Genomic DNA, 23,995 nt, shown 5'->3' on the forward strand with positions numbered 1-23,995 from the left:
TCTCCTTACCTGCCTCTACTCCAAAGCAACATGACTGAGGCCCTGAACCGATCTTGTCATCTGCAAGACCCCTCCTGAGCTGTGGGGCATGGAGTACCCCCAGGGCAGAGGGGGACAGCACATTCTCCAGCCTCATCCCAGCTGTGAGAAGGCAGACCTGCTGGAATGACATGCTGTTTTCATTCAAGGGCTCCATGACATTCCATGCAAGCTGCTTCACTGGCTCAGACTGTATCTACATTCCTACTTGCCTTATGTCAGGGAAGGACCCCTTAAGGTACCTAGCTGAAGCCTTCTCCTGCCCAGAGAGGCCTCTTACCCACTTACACACCTCTGAGCAGTCCCAAGGAATGACCAGCTCCTGGGTTCCACTCTGACATTCATGTCCCCTTTGATGGGCAGGTCCAAGCCATTATCTTCTAATATAACAAATGCTCCCCAGCTGTAGTAACCTTCCTTTTCCTGATGGAAGATTTAGGGTATGCAAGCAAAGATAAAAGCTCACTCACCTGTTCTAATTAAGTGTCAGCATCTGCTTGTGGATGGGGTGGCTGAAAGAAAGTAGCAGCAAATCCATCTCTATTCCTAGAGATAACTGGTAGAGTTGCTGACACTCAAAGATGTTTCAATGTAGCTATATAAAATCAATAGGGTTATCTTCTGCACTCAGGTCTAGAAGGGCAAGGAATGAAGGGGCTAGAATGACTCCAGACTAGTCCTGCAGAAGTGAAAACTCCCCAGGGTCAGTTTTAGGGCTTGGCAACCCCATGGGTCCCCACGCGCTGCTAGCAAGTTGTAACAAGGGGCTCTACACACTGCAGAGCACACTGGAGCCTTTGTGGGCTGTCACACTGCAACCCTACCACCTCCGGCCAGCTAAGGGCTTTTCACCAAGGGTTGCCCTAACAGGTGAGGAAGGCAGAGGAAAGAAGCCAAGGGCAAGGAAAAAGTAACTGGTCCTCAACAGGGAAACAGAACAAACCGCATGAGACACAGAGCAGAGGATTACAGGTTTTTATTTGTCAAACATTCCCCCCTAGTCTAGCACATTCTACAGTCTTGCTAGCACAGATGGTAACAAAGAGCCTGTAATGGTTCAGAAGTTACACTGCTACAGAGAGCAAACAAAAGCAGAGATTTATTATGTAAAAAAAAAAATATTGTGAGAAGTGGGTGAAAGAGTGCAGAGGGGATGGGATGGAAAGTATGTCAGCTAGTGGTGCCTGCCCTGTGTGGAGCAGACATCTGTGCTAGCAATGCAGAAACCCTTCCTGGGATCGCACTAGGTGAAGACTCCACTGTGCTGGAAGCATCATTTCACAGAACCATCCCCACTGCCTTATGAAGAAGGCTCCTTTCAGGAGAAGTGACCTATCTTCTACATAGTCAAACCTCTCAAGACACCTTGGGGAGCACCACAGAGTAGCACCATGGCACCAGCTGCAAACATCCCCTTCTACCACACACCGTAACGTTGCCTTAGCCAGAGAACCATAAAGGCAACACCATCAGCTCTTTCACCTTCAGCTTCTGCTGCCTCTTCTCCCTACTTTACACCACTATATTAGATTCAGTTTTGATTCCATCAGAGATTGTTTTCCATCAACTACAGACACATCAGGGTGCAGGGAGAGACATAAAGGCTACTGAAGAGAGGGGATCGCTTTCTTGAAGGGTGAGCAACTGTGGTGATGGGTTACCACATGCTACTGAGCTTTCCCATGGACAGATCTTTCAGGCTTCAGGAGTCACCTCTTGCTTGCTTTTCCTCCACATTAATTAGAACATGTTTTTCATTAGACATGCAACTAAGGCAAACCCTAAGCTATCCCTGTTCATGCTCATGTCCCAAAATTGATTGATTTGTTGTGGGGTTTTTTGATAATGGGTCCAAAACTTGCACATTATTTCAGTGACAGTTCAGGATACAGCTCCCAAGACACTCCAACCTGTGGCACCAGACAGGTTTCTCATTCCTGGAGCAAGGCTAGCCCTGAAGCTTTTGAGTGTGGCTATAAATAAGCAACTAAGTAAGAAAATTAACAAATTATTATCTACATAAAAGCTTTCTAGGCATTTCCTTTGGAAAAGCTGATTAGTGCTGCTTGCTTCTAGTATGAGCCTCATTTATGAATACACCTGGGCTCTGGAACACTCCCACTGCTTTCATTCCTCTCACTTGCCAGGTTGATTCGACTGCTGTTTTTAAAGCAGCACAGGGTAGGGGATGACATGTTTTTAGACACACCAACAAGGAAAATTAAGGGCTCCAAGAAGCTTTCAAATATTCCAAGCTCTCACAGGAAGCTGGGAGTATAGTAAAATATGCTTAAGTTACAAATAAGGCTCAAGCAATTTGCTAAACCCAGGTGTAAATAAAAGCAACAAGTCTGCCTCCTACTAGGCTCCATGGGCCTAGTTACCCAAATCCTCCACTGCCCAAAGCTGCATGGTGGCTTCACACTGTGAAAGATGGCATTTGATCTTCTAGAGATGAAGAAACTTGTTACCCAAGCTCAGAGAGGAAAAGGAAAACGCACACAGTGCAACGTAAGGCTTCATACCAAGAGTGCCCACTCCTCTCAGGCACTTACCCAGGAGCATCACTCCCCATCTCACTGGCCCCTTCCCTCCCCACCCAGCTCAAACATGCTCTTGAAATCCCAGCCCAATCCTTCATTAGAGGAAAAACTAGCCCACAAGTACAGGGCCTGTGGTGCTAACGCAGAATGAAGATCCACCAAGACACTATCCTGAATCCAGCAGCAGTCAGTAGCAAACACCTTGGGCAAGAATACAAGAAAACTAGACAAGTATTGAGCAACCCCCTGCCAGGTACAGCCTTTCAGCAAGCAGCAGTTTAGGAACTTTGAAGTCTCCTGTGTGCTATGAGAAAATATCCCTGGCTAGAAAAGCTCAAGGTTTATGAAAAGGAAGTTATTTGAGAAAGGGCTGGAGAACTCCCAAATTCTCTGCATCCCTGCCCTCTGTGCCCACGATCCAAGCTATCCTGCTACACATACAAACAAGAAGCTAAGTTGCCTGCCTGAGCCTGCAACATTACATTCATAGTTTATTGAGCACTCCTGGAGCATCTTCTGAACATCATCCTCAGCCCTAGTGCGCTCTCATTCTTCAACCACTGCCAGCTTCTGTTGTGTTGAGGAAACAGAGAGCACCTGCAGAGACTGCCACAAGACAGAGGCGTCACTGTCAGCACACTGGTACAGCAGGACTCCAGCCAGAGGTGCTCCTGTGTCCAGTGCTGTCCCCAGGACCAGCAATTCCCCAGAGTCTGGCCTGGGAGTGTGTGTGGGGGGAAGATAGGCGTTCTAATAATAATAGCACAGGGTCTCTTATGAACTCATACTGTAGTACACCAACCATGATGAGCCTTGGTGTACCGGGCTGCAGCTCCTTCAGCTGGAACAGTGTGAGGATGTATACTAGCTGCCAGTATGTCAGATCTCGCCGCGGCGCTACCCAAGTGCTCAGAGCCAGGCTCTCTGCAGCGAGAGATCAGGCCAGGTCCCCAGTGCTGTCACACCTAGGGGACACCTTGGAACAGCCAGAATACACCACTTCTTCCCCACAGCCACAGATCTGCAAGTCTGAAGCACTGGTTGCTAACATTGTCCTTCTATTGCTTGGGGCTCCCTTTTCATGAGAAATGAGAGATTCACATACAACATGACCACACACACTGGTGTCTTGTCCTTTGATACATGGCTGTGAAGCACAGGCAGCCAGTCAACTTGTTCTAGACATCATGGGATTCATTTCCCCTCAGGGCCCAAGCTGACAAAGTAGCATATTATGTGCCAAATAACACAAATCCCACCAGATCTATTAGCTGCAGCCCAGAATGGCCCATTCTTACGTGTGGCACATGCCATCAGGTGTTTGTGGAAACGGTATCTATTTGTGTAATGAACTAACTGCAGTGAGAATGTGCATCCATGACTCAAGTCTGCAAGACCTGGGATCCCCGCTTAGGATCTGCCTGTTTGTTTGTTACAATGAGGTGTGGCCAGACATGCAGATTGTGGGTAAGTTTGAAACATATCACCGTGAGGTCTGCCATGAAGACAGCCTTCAAAGCAAAGGTTATCAAACTACTCAAAGGCTCTGATGGCAGAGCATGCTAAAGATAACACTGTTGAAGATGCCTTCTTGCAGGTAATCAGACAAACCACTCCTGTTCCAATCCCCGCTCAAATGAAAATGCAATGAAACCCATGAAAACAGAGCACACAAGGTGGTAAAACAGTATGGCTCACTGCACTGCATGATACAAACCTTCTGAACAGAAGCTATCACCACTTTCAGAAACAACTGGAGAGGCTTTCTGCCAGACCAAGCCTATCAGAACACCATGAAAGCACCATGTCTCCCACAGATCCTGCCACTGCAAACACCAAAAAGGTGACAGGAACATGTCAGCTAATGCTCTGAACTAGCCTCTTGACTTATAGCTTCTGTCCTGCAAGAACAGAGCCAGGGCAGGATCCTAGGCACATCCCCAAGGCTGTGTCTACAGGCTTCAAGTTCCCCAGCAGTAGCAGAAACTTCAGCAACAAAAACCTTCGGAAACCAAAAAGCGAGCTACCAAGTATGACTGATTGTGCCTTCCATGAGGGCTACCCAGAGTGTCAGCAGGTCTAGCACGATCCAGTCCATACCATCTTCTTGGCAGACTAGGGAATCTATTGTATGTATCAGCTGCAGTCCAGCTACTTAAGGGATTAGCTGAGAATGAGCATGCTGTTAATGATTAGCATTCCCTAACATTGTGCTCTTGGCTTAGTGGGAGTGCCCTGTCAAGGAAACAGACTGAAGAGCTGTCACTGAATGCCATGCCACGCAGGCACCTGCTGCCTGTTCTGGGGATAGCAGCCATTCCCCAGTTACACTGTGGTGCCCTTCCCACTTTTCCAATGACATTTTCAGCTTCTTACCCCAAAATGCCTTAGGCCTGTCCCCTCCCATACTGTAGTGTTATCTGGTATCAAGCGGACAGATGCAGCAAATGTGGGTTGTTTGTGTTTTTTTTTTTTAATCCAATAATCTCATTTTCAATTAAAATATATAATATATATTTAAAAAGGTTTAGAAAAGCCTCTATGTAATTTGCAGCTACTTTTACATATAGATTACAATAATGTACAACTCTTCCCCCAGGTGGTTTGAAACCACAGGGGCCTGCCAATTCTTTCCCCTCAATCATAGACATTATCAAACATCAAATGTGTTTGTTCCTAATACAGCTCTGAAAAAGTCTGTCACTGGTACCTTCTCAGAGGGAGAGATGCCTAATATGCCTAATGGGGACACACTTAACATTGGCTTCATATTCACTGTAGAAAGTTCCCAGATTAGTAAAAAAATATTTCATCTATAGAAAATACCCTTCTGAAAAGCAACCAGGGCTCTTGTTAAGGCCACACCCAGGCTTTCCATTTCTCTGCTGTAGCAAGACAGATCAGAAACAAACTCAAAATGATGTTTTTTATGTCCCAGAAACAGTTATTAGCACCTGTGCTTATTTTACAGCAGCCTGGTGTATCAGGAAAGTGCTGAGAACAGCATAGGGACTTCTTGAAACGTGTCTGATTCAATGGGGCTCAGTTGGCACAGTGAAAAACTCAATACCCTCCTCCACTCAGGTGGACAAGAGGAAGCCTTCTACACCACGACCACCACCCTTCCCTGCAGAACGATGATGGGTGCTCTCAAGATGGGCACACGGGCACACTGAAACCAACCCCTGAAATAGCGCACCCTTGTCCCACAGGGCTTCCACCAACAAGTTCCTTCCAATTCCCCTGCGAGTCTGTGGGATACCAAGTGCACATCTGGTGGCTTAATGAAAATGTCCAACTACTTTGCCCCAGAGGGCAAGCCAAGTGAGAGCAAAGCCAGCCCTCCGCCAGTCCGAAGCACTGGGAGACTTCCTGCCACAGCAGAAAGAGGATAGCCATTGAGAGACTCCTCCAGCAAACCCAACTCTTCACATGGGAAAATGCTATTGCTTGGCACAGAGTCTTCTGGCTGAGGTTTCTACCAGGGCTCCTCTTTGGACACATACAAGCCCAGCATTTCTCCAGACGGTCCAAAGCAGGGTCAGGTTTGTAGGAAGAGCCGTGGCACATTAACAGGATTATTATTTTTAAACTCTTCCTGTTGCAGCCAGGTGCAGGTTGCCCCTTCTTCCCAGGTGGGCAGCCCCTTCTGCCCAAGGCGTGGTGTGCAGGGAAACCGAATCCAAGGTGCTCCATTCTTTTCTCTGCCAGGGGTGGGAAGTGAAGTCAGAACCCGATGTTCAAAACCTGAAGGACACTGGGAAGAAGAAAAATAGAGTGAATGGTTAGATCTCAGCTTCAGTGGGAATCCTGGATGCATAGATAAGGAGTTAATTACTATCAATCATCCCCTGCTGCTCAAAGGATGCCAACTTCCAGCAAGGAACAAACACAGGTCACAAGAGACCTTGATCAATGGAGAGTCAAGTGGAGGATGCAACTGCTCCCTCCACACTTCAGAGTATGATTGAGACAGAAAGACAAAACAAAAGCACAAAGGTCAAAAGTAAGCACTCTTCCTGTAAGCTGGCGGCACCAACAAAGCTCTGCAAGATAAGGAGGTTTAAAGAAGGACTTGGCTAACACCAGAGGCATTGCAGGAAAGCAGCAAGGAAGAGGAAAATTACTCTTCACCTTAAGCAACCACAAATATCAATTGGTAGGGAAAAGACTAAAAAAGGGATTTCTAGAGATCACACACTAAAACTGTTTATGCTCACCCACTTAAAGAAATCCTGTATCTACCTACAAATAATTAAACATTTCCATATATCTCATTGCCCCACAAGTCTAAAGATCCCTTCTCAGGTCTTCTGCCTCACCTCAACGAAGCTGCCACAACTCGTTCAAACAAGCCTTGGAATAGGTCTAAGCAGACTTAAGACACTGACATAAAACCTCCACCGCAGGTCTATGATACTTTTGGAAGGCAGAATAGCAAGATAAATGTAGGGCATCCAACAGTTGCATTCAGTAATAGTGAGCATGAAATAAACTTGTGGAAAGGGAAAGACGCTACAAGAGGGAATCAGCCCTGAACAAGAAAAGACAGAAGCCAGAGCAACAGGCTACTTTGGGAAACTGCAAGTTGATGTGGGTTTTATTTATTTATTAATGTTCTGGTAGACAAAAATACAGTGTTGGGACCAAAGGGAATTAGATGGAGCACAGCAAGAAAACCATGAGTCCAGACCAAGCTGGGCAAGGGATAAAGAGTTCTCTAGGCTATGAAGCTATAGGGAGTCTGAACAACTATCATTAACTAATGTCCACCAGAAGAGTGGTAGACTTTGCAATTGTCAGTGAGACACAAACTGTACCACTGTACAAAAGAGGCAACTCTATTCCCAGGTATTCCTCCTACTGGCTTGCAGAAATACATAACAGAGGTAGGTGATCAAGCCCAAAGTCCCTGAGCTGCTCAGAGACAGCCAGGTGGCCACCCACACTTCCCACAACTGTAACGGAGGACACTTGCATTAAGTGCTGAAGGCAAGAATGGTTGCCCATGATTGAGCACCTGCATGCCATGGTCTACCTCCAGCTGTGGCTACCCTTTTTCCATGACCTTGCTCACTAAGGCTCCCGTAAGTCACTCCATATGGCTTGCACATCCACTGCCTTAACCAGTGAATGACAGGCTTAGAACTAAGCCGCAGCTACCAGACAACAGCAGCAGAAATTGCAGAATTTATATTCTTCCTAGTCAAGGAAAGCATTCGCACACTGACTTTCTTCCTCTGTGGCAAATGGCTAGGTTTGTGGGTGATGCATCGCTGCTGGGCAGAGGCAAAGTTTCAACATTTGTCTCTAATCTCCAAGTAAAGAGACTCACGGTTCAGACTCCTGGCGAAGCTGTGGACAAGCTCTTTAGCATTTAACTTGCAAGAAGGGGATAAAGTCATGTCAGCTTTGAGCACCATGGGTAACATCAACTAGCTTGTGCCTTCCCAAGTGCTGCAGAGAGACTAAGTACTTATTCCTAAAGATCTTCTCTTGCCTACAAAGAGAAATGTTTGCCCAGCTCTACTTTCATTCTGGCTGTTCAAATCAGAGTGGGATCACTGGCATTTATTGATGAACACTCCTATTTTTCTCCACACGTGCCCTGTTCCCCCTTTCTTAAAAACCTGACCCACCTCTCTGTCTTGGCAGCATTTTACACAGTACTTGCTCTCCTTTGGGGAAAAAGTTCCCCTTCATCACTCCATGGATTCCAGGATACAGGCAAAACTGAAAAGCTTTGCAAAGCTCAGAAAAAGCAAACATAATCTAAGGCCAGAATAAAAGGCTTGAAACAAAAGCACGCTGAACAGGGCATCACTTCTCCTCCAAGTGCAGCAGTGCTGTTAAGAATTGTTCACCGAGAGGCATGTAGGAGCTACGCTTTCTGCCGAAACATGATACTGCTTCAGAACTTGTTCCACATCTCACTCCTTTCTTAGTGAGCATGGGTCCAGCGTATTTCCCGGGAAGTATCACTTCAACTTCATGCACTGAACAAAGCAAATCCAAGGTTTTTAACATCAAATAGCTCCTGTTTTGATTAAGCAATTCACATGCTAAGTATGGAATAATAATATGGAAAAAGAACATAACCATGCTGTTAAGACCTCATGTTCTCCCTCTTAAGCATTTGATTATAGCCACATCTTCACCAGTACCAGACCTTACCCTTTGATAAACATTCCCTCAGCTTCTCTGCTTTACACTCTTAAAAAAAATAATCTATGCCTGGTATTCTCTAGACAGAGGTCTTGTCTATCCAGCCCAGGTAATTAATGCACCCAGGACTGCAGGACAGCTTGCATATCTTTTGAAAACACTCCTGTGAAAAACATTTCACCCCTGCAAAGTCCATGTATTCCCCAAATATGATGGCCTGCCCTAGCACAGCATGAAAAAAAACCAAACCAAAACAAAACCCAAACCACAAAAGCTCAGAACAATATCCAGTGGAAACACTGCTCAAAAGGCCACAGCCTGTCACTAACTTGCAAACAGTCCTAACACGGATGAAGGATGACAATGTTTTGTCAACCAAATTTGTCTTTGAAATCAAAACTGAGTTTCCACATTCCACCTGAAGTTAGGATATTCAATTTAAGACGGCCACTCAGTGATTCAGCAAGAGCACATCTAAATGCACAGGACTATAAAAAGCCCCATAAGGAAACTGAAAAGCTTGATTGATCTTTCCTCTCTCTACAGTAAAGAGATCCTTTAAATACAGGCAGAAGAACATTACTAATAAATTACATCCTAAGCAGTGTGGTGGGACTTGGAATAAGAAGGAGTCAAATTGTGTTTAAACAAAATCAATATATAGTGGTGTACCAATCAATATGTTCACAGGGTTTAAGTACCACTGGCTGAAAAGACAGGATTTCACTTTGTCTAGACCCAAGACTCTTGTCTAGAATGGCTGTACTGGGGCAGAGCAGAAAAATATTTAATTTAGTATCTGGTCTCCAGCACGAACAGCAGCAGAAATCACCAGAAAATTTAGGTTGAAATGGACCTCCAGAAGTCACCTAGTGCAAGCTACCTCCAGGTTACTCAGGTGCCTAGGAAAGGGTATTAAGGTCAAGTACATGATAATTTCACTCCATCTCCATCATTTTGAAGCTCAACAACTCCCCACAACCAAAGCAGTATCTGCAGTTTGCCCTTACTTCTGCCTTCTCAGCTGGCCAGTATTAGGGGTTGAATTTGCACCACTAACAAATACCATTATCTGCCTCCTAAACAGGAAATACTCTTGGCAAGGCTTATACTTTCCAACCAATAGGCAGCCTATGGTCCAGTCTGGAAGAGAAACTGTCCATTTTCTGTTAGCTAACTGAGCTCCAAGTGTGAAATATGCCTTTAGCTCCATTTCTCCTATTCTGCCTCAGTGGTTAAAGAGCTTCAAATGAGAGTGTCACACCCTCAGAGAATAAGACATTTTTAACTCTTGTTCTCATACACACTATTTGCCAAACTGACTCTAGAAATTTTTGTGCAAATACAGAACATTGCTGAAGAGGCAGCTTTGTTGTGCATGGGATAGCACTAACACATCCTTCCTCCTTCCATCTCCATCCACACTGCATACTCCCATTTCCCATTCCAATAACGGGTACATAAACAATTCAGTAGTTAATGCTGATGAACCAGCTTACCAGACTTAACAGACACTATCCCAGATAAGGGAAGGGCAGAAGGTCTGATAACCAAGGGTGATTGTGCCCTGCTACACACAGGGCAAAGCAGGCAGTCATGACACAGCCACACTTCGCAACTACACATACTAGAAAATTTTGCAAGGGTAATAACAACCTGGATAGAAACACAGCATGTGCTTGGTTCAGTTCAACTGTTCTGTATATATAGCATCATGTCTTTATTTATGGAATCAGCATATGCTCTCATGTCAGCTTCAGAGCTATAGGCATTGCATGGCAGAGACTGAAATCCTGTAATGCAGTCATCTTTGGCAACGAGAGACAACAGGAGTTTCATTCAGGTTGCTGCTCTACTCCATAAAGGAGTTCACTACCTGGTAAGTCAAATCTTCCTACACAGGTTTTTCTCCTTCTGAAAGGGAATGTGGCTCTCCCAGAAGCTTTTTACTCAAAGAGCACCTGCACTTCCAAAGAGGTATCTTTAACAGTTGCAGAGTTGGGCACAGGAACCATCCCAGGCAGGGCTGTTCCCCCTATAGAGTTGTAGCATTTTACATAACCACACCTACCTTTTTGTGCTCCTGAAGTTAACTTGGTACCCAGGTATGGTTAGAGGCCTGTGAGGTGCTGGGATAGCTGGGAGTAGACAGAATGGGTTCAAAATTAAAGTCCAGTCCTTCTCCATCCATGAGTTCACTGTTGATTATGTAATCCATATCACATTCAAGGTTCTCCATGTACATGTCAATGTCCAGATCAATGGGCAGCCTGTCCTGGTTCAATCCCAAGGGAGCAGGGCTAGCAGAAGAAAGAAGCAGTGGACTGCCCAGCTGGACCGACTGAGCAGTTGTTGCAGAAACTGGAGCCTTCAAACTGGTGATGCTGGCAGTGTTTTGAGGAGATGTTACTATGGGAAGTGTTGATGGCAAAACACTGGCACCGACTGGTTCTGCCTGCTGCTCTGTAGGCTTTCCTCGTGGATTGCCTGAGCTCATCTTACTCTGGGTGGCTTGTCCACCTAGAAGAAGAAGAGTTCGGCTGCTCATCCTGTTACCAGTCTGTGGGAGAACTGGATCCACCTGAGTCATCATAACATCCCTTGGAGGTGGAGAGCTGGGTGTCAGAAGAGCTTCCAAGGTCTGAGGGGCAGAGAAATGGCTGACAGAACTTTGCAGCGAGATATCAACAGGGTTAAACAGGGAATTGCCAAAAGCAGTGGTCTGACCAGCTGCATTTGGGCTCTGCAAGGAGAAGCTGGAATCTCTCTGTATCTGACCACTTGAGGCAGATTGCTGGGTAGATAACACAGATGAGCTAGGAGACATCAAATTTAATCCATCGATGAGCTCAAGCTCCTCAGTCACAGTTGGTGGAACATTGCTGGATGCACTGGAGTACACTAGAGAAGGAAGCAGCTCTTCATCGTGGAGGTCATCCTGCTCTGTCAGGATAGGAGAAAGCCTGGCACTAATGGTGCTTGCATTGGAACTGGTTCGAGGCCGAAAGGTGTTCCACACATCAGAGTCCTCATTGCTTCTTGAGGACGGGCTCCCAGGCCACTTAGGGAATTGGGAGCCAGGACTGTCAGCAGTGGATTCTGGAGCAGACTGGAGAGGAGGCTTCTTTTTGGATGCTTTACCTCTGACTTTTGCGAGTTTGCTGCTGTTGTCCATGGAGGCAGCTCTTCTTCTTGGTGCTTTTCCACTTTTACCACCCTCAGGATTGAGCATCCACCAAGAGCTCTTCCCCGTGGCTTCATTATGGACTTTAATGAACTTGCTGTGCAGGGACAGGTTATGTCTAATAGAGTTCTGAAAAAAAACCAAACCAAGATATGAGGACCTGACAGTTGACACATCTCCCACCTAGGAAACTCACAAGCATAAACACATTCAGACAGTATCCAGAGAAGAAAGTTATAACAAAGACCTACCCATAAAAACCTGCTATTTCTGCTTGAACATACTTGACAGCGCTAGCAAGCAGTGCCATGTCTCACTGCAGCACCAAGGGTGAAACTACCATGACAACTAGCAAAATACTAACACAAAAGAACTTTTCAAGACCATACAAATCTGCAAGAACTAAGCATATCACAGAGCAAGTAAGCAAATTCCCAAATACAGCTTGCAACTTCAACATAAGCCTAACTGAATTTGAGCTAATGCTACTCCTACCCTTCTGCCAACCCCATTAGCCAGCATAAGCCTGGCTGAAGTTTTTAATTTTTATATGGCTAGCTTTCAGACAGACTCGAGCACAGCACAACAGTGAAGCAAACATACTGGGTGAAGAGAAATGGCAAAACACTTCTAATTCAGCAGGCCCATTACCACCTTCATCCCAAAACCAGAGAAACAATAGAGAAACTTTGTGGAACAAGAGTCCTAGTAATCCTGGAGCCTGCCAGCCTCACTCTGCAAGGAGGCAATACACTTTTCCACTGTGTGTGTTTCTAATGGGGTAAGATGTTCAGCAGATAGAGCACTCCCACACAGTACATGCCAGTTTTAGTCTCTCCCATTTTTCCGTTTGGCAAGGTACACATTCCTTGCCTCTCCCAATTCCTTTCTTTTGGTTTAGTTTTGCTGGAAACTGCAAGCTAACATATCTGTACACCATCAAATTGAATTTTCATCCTGCAACTGATAAACTCCCTGGTAATTTAGAATCAGCAAGGAATAATCTCATTGTTCGAGCAGATCCTCCGTAAACTCCCCAAGGCCTGTGTTGTGCATTTGTTTGATACTTGCATTTAATTTGTTCAGATGGTCAAATTACACATCATTAAAAGGTGCTACACTGGTAGCATAACAGCAGTCCAAGAGCAACATCTTTTTCATATAAACTAAAAGGTAAATAGCAGCCTTCAGCTTTCATGCATGCTCTCTTAATTCTGAACAAAATTAACTGTGCTTTTATCATCTTTTCCCACCACCTCTAAACACAGTTCTTTCCTGCCTGCTGCTTTCCTTCTCCCCACCCTTTTCCTCTTGGACAAGTCCTCACCATGCTAATTTTGGCCACCTCACCAAAAGTACTATCCTAGAACAAAGCAGATGTAGATAAACAATACAGACAAAGTGGAAAGTTTTCATGGAGAGGGAAGGAGATGTGAGAATCATTCTGCATTAGCTTTCATTTTAACCTTTGGCTGTTGAGGACTTGGAGAAGACTGGCCGCTTGTGATCGGTATCAAAGGATACATATGCTCTTACTCGGAGAGCACCCCAAGGGTTACTGTGGAGCCAGGGCCTGATGGAACATGTGTCAGACAATGCTCTTACATAGTTTTATTGAGTCATTCACAGTAATAGCTATAGAACACTCCTGCCTGGCATCTTCTCTAAATAAAGCTTTCTTTTCCTTCAAGTCTCGAAAAAGTAATTCAGACTGGTACCCTGTCTCCTGGAAGGCTGCTGCTTTCATTTCCAAAGAATCTCCCCTCTTTTCCCAGGTAAACGTGCATGACTTTGAATGCATACTGCTGCAGCAATAAGAACCACTAGGTTGTCACTAATTCTTCATTTATTCTCCTGAAAGTAATCTGTGAACTCATGATGACACCCAGTCCTGTCAGAAATGACCCAATAGCTCAAACACACAGTATACATGTGAAGTCTCACAACCACCCATTTTTTAGCTCCATTTACTAAAATGGAACTTTAAACCAGTAAGTTCTTCTCATGCATGGCTATAGCCAGGTTTTAACTCCTGTGCCAAAAGCACACTGCAGTGGTGCAAGCATTTCAGTAACACTGAAACATCAAGGCAATTAGCACCACTTCAGGTATCGTGACAATTTTAGCAACTAGTTTTCTAGTTTTTTGGCTGAAAAGCAGCTTGAAACGAGACTTGGAATAAGACTAGAATTCACATGAACACAGATATGTGAAGCCTGGTACCTTTTATGAAACAGTCTCAAAGTGCTTTTACATGTTACTGCTAAAGCAACATAACGGCTAATAGCTGTAGAAACAGATAATTACTGTACCACTCCTTCCTTCCTCATCTTCAAACTCTCCTCCTCCCATAACACAAGCATCTGTGACCCTATGAGCTGGTTCAGAGAGCTAACCCAACCGAAAAGCAGCCCTATCCTTCCTTGCAAATTACTTTTCCTGCTTCTTCTCTACCTGTTTTTTGAACTACCTCACTGTGGGGGTCAAGCACCAAAAACTAAGGAAGAGAACAGAAGGTGTGGTTGGAGGCAGAGGAAAAAACCTGAACACTTCTTATATTAGGGTTAACTGCTGTCAGAACTGCAATGCCTAAATTATCACTTTTGCACCTCTCCTGCAGACTTTGCCAGGCAGCTCACTCACCACTGCAGCCGCAGCACCCAGAGCCGTATCACACCTGCATGACTGAGCTCACCTGCGTACTGGAGACACAAGTCCAGAGAGTCCCAAAACACAACTGAACTGATGCACTATCAGCCTGGGTGCTGTGAGACAGCACAAAAGATTCACACTTGCATACTACACGCTCCCCAGCACAAGAATGCATCTGCTAGAATGATTTAATACACCTAACATATGGAGGGCACCCTCATATCTTATTGAGAAAGTGAGGGACAAATCAATTATGCTAAAATAATCACAGAACTCCAGGTCAAACCTGACAGGAGAGGAAATGACAGACTTCAGTCACCCAGGCAACCCTGACGTATTTCCTTTCTTGATGTTAAGCAACTCAAACCAGAAACATGTAGATGACATCGACTTTTTAGATGCTCAACTTCAGCAATGCAGGAGGATCCCAGTTGGTCTGAGCACCTGCAATCCACACAAGGTCTTGGCTCTGCAACATCTTTGACCATAAGGAAGTATGACCTGAAGGAAGAAGCACAGGCAGGAATCCTTCAAATCCTTAGGGACCTCTTCAACAATTAGGGGTGGTTATTGCTGTTTATTCAGATATCTTATAGAGGTTCTTATGTCTGTATATTAAGTATTGCAGTGAAAAACTGCCAGTCTATCTCTCTAATCCATCACAGATCAAAGATGATTCCTGTAAACCACATTCAGACAAAACCATACTGAAATTAATGACAGATATTATGCAAAAAATTAAAGTTTGTCTAGAGACATTTATTGTACACTGAAGGGTGGACCATTCACTAGGTCCCAACCACTGTGTGTACAAGCTAGGATACATGGACCAGCTATAGAAGTGTGGCTAGCAGCAGACACAAACTATTTCCTAAATCTCAGTTACTACAACATTAAATCTTCTTCTTTGATAAAATCTCCTAGCCCTATTTAAAGGACAGGAACACTCCTCACCATTGTACCAGGCCTGCCCCCACAGCAGCATCAGTGCTGCTGTGGACCCTGCCCAGCACTGAACAGTGCTTCGGTCTCAGGATGGGGAATTAGCCACGGGAGCTGGCAGCACAACCAAGCAATTATCCCGCCCAGTCAGCTTTCTGGACAAGTGCCATAGACACCAAAATACTATGGAAAATGCACAAGTGGGTCATACAGAAGACAGAATGCCAGTGACAGCCCTTCCAGGGGACTATAGGTTTTTGTAGGTAAGGCCGAGATTATCTGAAGTTTTACTCAGAGCAGGTCAGAACATTCAGGATGGTTTGTTCAGACTTTAAGGTCTGTCACACTAAAAACAAGCCTCAACTCACCCTCCTGTGATGTACTTTCTTCTAAGCACCGATGTGACAGAAGCAGAAGGAGGCTCTTGTGCCCTGCCTGGAGAAGCTCATCCATGCAACAGTGGTACATGAACTGTGCGCTAGCAGAGCGCTCCAGGCCAAGCACAAGCTATGCCGAGAAAGACACAAGAAACTGTAGCTATCCTTGAAAATTTTGCACTTGCCCACATTTGCCTGGATTTTCAACCACTGGTCCCTAGTGCCAGGGCCATTCTCCCAGGAAATGTCATGTTTCTACTACAAACCACAGAGGCACCAGATTTCTTAACAAAAAGTCTCTCTCAGGAACGAGGGGGGGGGGGGGGGCGGGGGGGGGGGAGGCAGATACACAATCACTGTAGCTGCCTGTAATGCACTCTCACTGTCTCAGAGGCATACAAAGAACACGGTCACATCCCAGCGCAGGGCCATGTTCCAAAGCCAGGCCTATAATTGTGCTGAATTATCATTTGCCATGGCATTCTTGGGAGGCTGCAAGGGCAGAACGCCCTGCCTGCTGCATTTGTCAGTGTGTCAGTGCCTGTCTCGGCATTCAGCCAGCCACTTGGCTCCAAAGGCTTCAGGAAAAAGTCTTCGTTGTAGAGATTTTGCAAAGTTACACTCCAGCAAGTAAACAACTGCTCCAGAGCCAGGGAGCCAAAACATTTCCCCAGCAATCCCCTTCCAGAAGGCACACGTGAGCACAGACGTCAAGCTCGGCAGATGGGGAGCTGTATCTTAGGAAGAACATTTTCCTTTCTGTAATCTTTCAATGGGAGCCCAAAAGAAGAAAATCCTAGCTCTAAAAAGCAAAGACCGAGGCCATTTACAAGTTTACCAAGACAGGCAGGCGCATACAACAAAAGCTGTTCAGGATTAGATAGAGCAGAAGAAACTTGTTGGAACAAGTAACACCAGCAACCTGGGAGCAGCCTTCTCCGAGGACTGCCTGGAAAATTAAGCTGTGCTGCAAGGAATAATCTTTCAGCAAAGTAGCTTTCCAGAACAAACTGGCAGGGAGCAGGAAAGAGTAACAGCAAAAACTTCAGGTAATTTGACTGGCATTGCACAGGGCAGACAGACTTTCACCAAAAGACAAAGAGCTCTCCCCCACTTTTGAGGGGGACAACTACACTCTGTAAGGCTTCAAATGAAAAAAATAATCTTGCACTTCCATACTTATTCAGGGCATTGCACCTTGTTTGGGAGAAGGGGCTGTTAATGTCACTTTAACGAGGACTAAGTATACATCGCTACATTGCGATGGTGGGCCCACACCATGGTTGATCACTCATCAATAAGTTCTATCCCACTTGAAAAATAGGACAGCTGGTGACCCCACACTCACACCACTGTCCTGCTCCTATGCACTGCCACCAGCTTCATTCTCCACATCCAGCACTTCACCATCCTCCTGTCCACAACACCCTGCCATGCCCAGCTGCCTTCCTCCCTCCTCATCGGGCCCTCACCTAGGCCAGACTACTTGCTGTTGCCAGACCATTTAAGGACTAATGGGATTAAAAGGTTAGAGATTCTGTTAAATGAAAGACTGGTGAACAAAAGCCCCCCATGCTCCTCAGGTTTCCATGCCAGACTCTTCACTACAGCTTCTGAACAATGGTTGTTCAGCTTCTTTTTATTATTTTCCCCTCTGCTTTAAGGAAACCCAGCTAGGTTGTCAGCCGCTGGGACAGAGAACATCTCCCCGCTGCCAGGACTAAACACATTGCTAACACCACATGAATGCATTTGGGGACATATGAGGTAATGGCAAGAGTCCAGCAGTTTCCACCCACCCCCAGCTATTCTGGATTCAAACAGCCAGACCCTGCCTCCCCTCGCACGGCAGCAACTTCCAAGAAACCAAAATAATACCAATTTAATAGAAAGCAGCACCTACAACACTGCTAAAGATTAACTGAATTTAAGTACCAACGATGACGGCAATGACATCGCTATTCCAATTTGATTTAGCATGCGCAATTCTTCATTTTTAGTGTAAGAAGGTTTATCGGGGAATTGTATCATTTCAGGCACATGAACTTAGGAGTAAACACTATGGGCTTTCCCAGCATGGTCAACAGAAAGTAGACGTCTTTCTTCGCAGACTGAGGTCGATGGCTCTGTGCAGCAGAGAGACACCCAGGCTCTAGACTGAGCCTCCCTATGCACAAACCTGCACCAGGCTGAAGGTCAGGCAGAATTATACTTTGCTCCGAGCCAAGACTCTGAGTTTTATGTTTCCTTTTGCTTTATGGCATCAAGTCAGTTATGCCTCAATGAGCAAAGACAGGGAAATATTTTTAATGTCCTCTCAAACCATCATCTTGAAATTATCATTACCAAAAGTCAAAAGCAAACCTGTGTAAAGCATTCCCACCAGATGTTCTTTTCCAGATAAAGGGCTTCTTTGTGAAATTAAAGCAAGCTCTCCTGATAGTGATTTGGGCCCTCACCTGTCCATGTTAAGAAGGTATGATTCTGACAAGTCTGGGCCAAAAGATCTTCAAGGATACAGGGACACTCCTGCACAGTCCAGACAGATAAAAGCAAACAGCTAATGTGACTATTTTAGGAACTGACCATTGCTTTTTTGTAGATTGACTACAGAAAAAAATACCAAAAGCTGGCTGAACAGTAGTCAACATGCCAATGAACGAACAATAAACTTTTCATCTTTACCAAAACAAGTGTTCAAGTAATTTTGTATCCACTGAACTGGAATTTATTTGCAAGGTGTAAGGATAACCTGGCAGAACCTATCAGCTGCAGCACAGCAGAAACAGTCCAGAAGATGGACAGGCTTGCTTTTGTCTGCTGGCCTATTACTCTTTCATGGAGAAGCCTCAGAAGGCCACAGGATGAGCAGCTGCTCCAACCTGAGGGAGCTCTGTACATGCTCTACCAGGAGGTGAGACATCCTCAGCTCTGGGAGAGGCCAGGGACCTTCAGAGCCAGCACTACAGCACTGGATGCCAGTGAAGTCTCTCTATCATCACAAACCGAATTGTAGGGTACATGCAAGGAAGCACCCAAGAGCCCTCAGCCAGGTCTCCTGATCCATTTGGTCAACAGCTAACATCAACTACAGGCAATATGCATGTAACACAAGCATGGAATGGAAGGGTTTAAGGCAAAATGCTGCCCACCATAATAAAGATTAAGAGCTAGCTGAGTTTCCAGAGGGATGACACCTTCTGTTTCAGACAAGAAGAATGCCTGGTAATTTTTAATTCCTAATACAGCTACTTGAGTTGTTGCACATATGTATGTGTATATACATGTACACATTTGAATCAAAGTGAATGCGAAGTTCCAGAATGTAGAGGTGTGACTTCAGCCTCCTACAACTAATGCAATATTGCAGAATCATTTGTTCTTTCCTTTACATTGCACACATAGGAAATGTCTGATTTTTGCTTCAGTGAGGTGTCTTTGGAGGGTGAAAAAGATGGGTTTAAAGTTAATTCTGTTCCTACAAAGGCAAAGACAACAGCTTTGGGAGAATACACTGAATGTTTCACTGAGAAAGACTAGTCCTTAACCTTGCCCCTCACTGTGTCAAACTTGCTCATACTCATGGATGCAAGAAATCCAACAACCAGTACAAACTGCTTCAGCGGGCTTTATACACTTCTACTTTGTTCGAAAGCCTCAACACCTTCCTCACCTAAGTAATCTCAAAGCCAGAAGGAATTATCCTCTAATCCACAGAGCAGCTTGCAGAGCACCAAGGGGAGGATTACAAAGAAGCCCTGCGACACACCCTTGCAAGGACACTTCTGCCTTTCAGGCTGGTTAATTCTTAACTTCAGCTGAATTACAGCAGGGAAAGGACAGACTGCACACCCAGCAAATCTGTCCTTTACAAAGTGCTTGAAGCAGTTCAAGAACAGCAAACACCACCCTCCTCAAAAACACAGATTCTTCCGGAATTCACAGAGGTTACACCCTGGCAGTCTGTAACAGCTGTATTTCCCCCAATTGTATAGTAGAGAAGGACAGCTGTAAACTAACTATGAAGCAACAATGATTTTATGGGGTTTATATTAACTAAAGTAGAATAAAAAAATGTTTTTAGAGACACGTTTCTTTTAATTGCCCACTTAAAATTCTCTATTAGAGCTACACTACATACAAATAGGGCATATTATCAGTACGGCTCTGCCCAAACAACACAGAACTACCAGAACTCTAGGAGCTATAGTACTATCTTAACAGGCATAAAACATGCTACATCAGCATTTAGCAGCAGCTCCACATTAATTTCCTTTATCCAAACTCATTCAGTTCAAAACTGAGAAATCAGTAAAGCTAAGACAACTCAAGAAGTTTTTCTTTTACTTTACAAATTTAAAAAAGATGCAAGCAGAGCTTCACAGCTCTAAAAATAACAAGGAACAGTGAAAACAAAAAACCAGGCAGCTCCATTCCTCAACTGAAAAGACATCTTTTGTTTATTCAATTTGTCTTAAATATAAAACACACACCTACTAAATTTACCCTAAGTCCACAAAATTAAATTGATTTGATTGATTCCACAGCTTTAAAACTGTGTCTAACCTGCCTTCATATAATGCACTTTGATGTAAATAAAGTAAAACAAACAAAACCTCTTGCAAATCTATATAACCGTATGCTAACATAAAGCAAGACTAGAAGTCAGAGCTCTGTGGTAACATGTGATGGGGCATGCATCCTGCCAAGCGCTGCCAACAGGATTTGAGAGTGTGAGCAGGGAAGAAAATGGAGCAGAGGGAATATACCACAGCCCCCTTTGCCCCTCCTGGGCACATAAGATTAACTGCATACCCCCTACATACCAACCCAAACTTTGACAATATTTGTTAAAAATGAAAACAAGTTTTTATGAGAATTTTCCCTGGCATTTAAACAGTTTCAACTGTATTTCTATGACGGTTTTCTGTTTGCTGGTTAAACTCAAGTGTTTTAAACTGCCCTGATCATAAGGCAGGCTGATTCCCACCACAGCTGCTGTCATTCTGCCCTCCCTCATCTTTTCTGGCAAGAAGTTTCTGTTCTCTTCCCCTACTACAGCCAGCTTGAGTTAGTCCATTCCCAGGCTGAAAAACTACAAATGAATTTCACACTGAACAGTCATCACACAGGAGCTACAGCAACAGCATCTAAGCAGGGACCTCAACCCTTGTATGTGGACAAATTCTCATCTCTGCCTTTCTGCAAGTTAAATCCAACTGTATGTTTCCCAAATGTGATATGTGATTAAAACACAAAGGAAAACCAAAGACTGATGGTCCCATTACACATCAATAAATGTAACAAAGAACAGCCTACAGAATCAAGCCTGAAGTCTACCTATTCCAGCATCCAGTCTGGCAGGACACTTCACTATTTTCCACCTTCCCCACGGTATCTGGGGATGCACTTCAGAAGCCACACTGAACTTTAGTCTCAGGCACTACTGCCAGATACAGACACACTCCCGAAGAGAAAATGCACCAGTTCCATAAACTGTCTACCAAAATAACGTGACTCCACACAGCAGCAGAACCAGAATAGCATGGCTAGCCTGAGGAAGCAAGAACTATCCTCCAGCAAGACCACCGTATCTCCTAAAGAGAAAGAAAATGCACCCAAGCACTGTCCCAAATTAGAATTGGTAAGGAGGATTCAACCTGCACAAAGGATTTAAAAAAAAAAAAAAAAAGTCAGTTTTAGCCAAACTACGTGCATTCTCTGGGAACTGTTAGTGGGCCAGATAAATGGGAAAGGTGAAAAGTTTTGTATCGACCTGTGCCAGCCTAAACTGTGACAGCTGCATCCCTCTCACCATGTTCCTACCCTCTCTCAAGCAAACATTCACACTCATGCAACCACATGGTGTGCCACTTCAGAGAGCTGAGCCAGCTGAAAGCTAACCTACCAGAAAAAGCTACCCATTTTCTTTTCTTTTTTTCAAAATTAACTCTCTGTGCTGACTTACTGCTCAGTCACACAGGCAGAGGAACACATGGCTGGAGTCACAAAGCCCCAGACCACGTTGGCTCAAGCTGCTGCAGAACTGCAGCATGGATGAACCACTAACCAACACTGTGAACGGAGAGGTACACTGCAAACAAGAGTATGGCATTAAGTGTAATTCCAGCGTGCAGCAAGAGCAATAGATCACACTCTTCAGATTCCAGTCATGGTGGCATCCACTGCAATACATCAGGACAGCCTGAGGGACTATTTTGCAAACCAGCTCTCACATCTCCCTTTCTCTTTGCCAGAGTTTGTTTGACTAAAGAGAACAGGAACACCAGGCTGCCACCTGCAGAGGACGGAAACGGAGTTTAGCTGCTTTAACAGAACTGCGCACGTGCCTATTTCCAGAGCAAGAGAAGAACACAACATTGAGACTTTATTGCTTTCCCTTTTCTGAACTCCAGCAGAGGTCCCCACTCCCTGCACAGCTGCAGCACCGGCACTGCTCTGGGACACAGCACCTTTTTTAAAGGGAGCCTCTTGAAAGCCAAGAATGTCTGCTATGAAACAGTCATTTATATTGAGCTTTCGCACAGTCAGATGGCAAAGAACCGTGGCCTTGTATTTAGAAACCCTTCAACTGATGTTTCGTCTTGCACAGAAGCTTAGCTACAGCCTTTTAACTGGCCCTTGCTCCTTTCCTAGAAAACTTTCCAAACAGAAAGGGCACAAGGAGCAGCCTCACAGGACCATGCCGCAACCACCCGTCCAGAGGAGCCTGCTCCTCTCTGCTCCAGCTGCACAGAGACGGAGCTTGGGCTGGCTCTGAGAAGATCCCATCACCCTGCACTCACGGGCAGACAAACCTGCACCAGCCGAGCAGCTTTCGGCAGAGCTGAACGCCAGGCCGCCCCGCTGCAGCGCGGGGATTAGGCGCTGGCACCAACGTCGAGCACGCAGAGCCGGGCTGGGGACGAGTAGCAACAGGTGAGCCCGGGGCTGCGCGGCGGGGCGGGCGGCAGGCCGGGGCAAGCGGCAGCACCAGCTCGGCAGCAGGGGCGCGGGAAGGCGCCTCGGGCAGCCCCTCCTCGCTCGGCCGCGCAGCCCGCCCCGGCCCCGGCACACCGCCGAAGGCCAGGCCCGTCCCTCCCGCCCCGTCCCGTCCCGTCGCGCACCTTCCAGCCGGCGGAGCTGTTGCTGTCGCCCTTGTCCTTGAAGTAGGGGACGGAGCGGACCATCCACTCGTAGATCTGCGCCAGCGTGAGCCGCTTCTCGGGGGCGCTCTCGATGGCCTGGCTGATGAGCTCGGCGTAGGACTGGTTGCCCCAGGCGTTGCGCCGGGAGCCGCCCTTCCGCGCCGCCGCGCCGCCCGCCCGCGCCCCCTCGGCCCGCCCGGGCCCCACCGCCGCGCCACCTGCGCCCTCCTCCGCCGCGCCACCCGCCTCCGCCGGCGCCGCCGGCAGCTCAGGCCGCGGCAGCGGCCAGGTGCAGGAGCGCGGCCGGCTCTGCGGCTCGAAGTCCGGATCGATGTCCGGCGCCGCCGCGGCGCCGCCTGCCTCCGCCATGGGCACCCGCCTCAGCGCCGCTGCCGGGTTTGAGCCGCTCCGCCGCCACGCATCAGCCCGGCCCACCGCCCCTTTGTGAGACCCGGGCCCCGCCGCCGCCGCGCCGCTCTGTTTACCAGGGAGCAGCGCCGCGCTCTGCGCCTGCGCGCGCGGGACGCGCTGGGAGCGGTAGTCCCGGCGGGGCGGCGGCAGGCGGCTCGGCCCACCCGGCGGACTACAATACCCAGCGTCCCCCGCACCCGAGGGGCGGGGCGGGGCGGGGCCCGGGGGGCGCGCGTGGCAGGCGGTGCGCCCGCGCGACTACAGCTCCCAGCGGGCACCGCGGCGGCGGCGCTTACATAACTGCCCCGCCCCGTTCGGGGCCCTGCGGGCCCGGGGGTCCCCACGGAGGGAGCTGCTCCGCTGCCCGCACCAGAGCGTGCTGCGGCACTCTGGGGGCGCGGGCCCAGGATCGCTCCTCCCTCGCGCCACCCTGTCACGGACGGGAGCCCGCTTCCGGGACGCTCCCTAGCGCAAGGCGTGATGGGCCCGCGGCCCGCTCCGGTCGTCAGAACCGCAGCAACCAGGTTCTGGGGT

General features: G+C 46.7%; 1 protein-coding gene across 3 annotated transcripts; it reads right to left on the minus strand.

Moving 5' to 3' along the window:
* Nucleotides 1-1,000: 1,000 nt before the first annotated feature.
* On the minus strand, nucleotides 1,001-23,419 carry FOXO4 (forkhead box O4). 3 transcript variants are annotated; one of them, XR_012831594.1, is made up of 4 exons: nucleotides 23,030-23,419; nucleotides 10,819-12,060; nucleotides 8,468-8,578; nucleotides 1,001-6,339 (listed from the first exon to the last, which is right to left on the minus strand). XR_012831594.1 is itself a non-coding variant. In XM_075720470.1 (3 exons), the coding sequence occupies exons 1-2, from the start codon at nucleotides 23,417-23,419 to the stop codon at nucleotides 10,837-10,839; spliced, it is 1,614 nt and encodes a 537-aa protein (XP_075576585.1). In that variant the 3' UTR covers nucleotides 1,001-6,339; nucleotides 10,819-10,836. The 3 variants fall into 3 exon arrangements, 2 of the variants coding, with proteins under 2 accessions (XP_075576585.1, XP_075576586.1); XM_075720470.1 differs by lacking the exon at nucleotides 8,468-8,578; XM_075720471.1 differs by lacking the exons at nucleotides 1,001-6,339; nucleotides 8,468-8,578 and adding an exon at nucleotides 8,587-8,619.
* Nucleotides 23,420-23,995: the final 576 nt, after the last annotated feature.

The sequence above is a fragment of the Pelecanus crispus genome, chromosome 13 (genome assembly GCF_030463565.1).
Source record: "Pelecanus crispus isolate bPelCri1 chromosome 13, bPelCri1.pri, whole genome shotgun sequence".
NCBI classification, from domain to species: Eukaryota; Metazoa; Chordata; class Aves; order Pelecaniformes; family Pelecanidae; genus Pelecanus; species Pelecanus crispus.

Excerpts from the sequence above, each read along its gene's own strand:
- FOXO4 (XM_075720470.1), bottom strand. The coding sequence starts at position 23,419 with ATGGCGGAGGCAGGCGGCGCCGCGGCGGCGCCGGACATCGATCCGGAC. Across the intron at positions 12,061-23,029 it reads ACAGCTCCGCCGGCTGGAAG|AACTCTATTAGACATAACCT; the intron begins GTGCGCGACGGG and ends GTTTTTTTTCAG.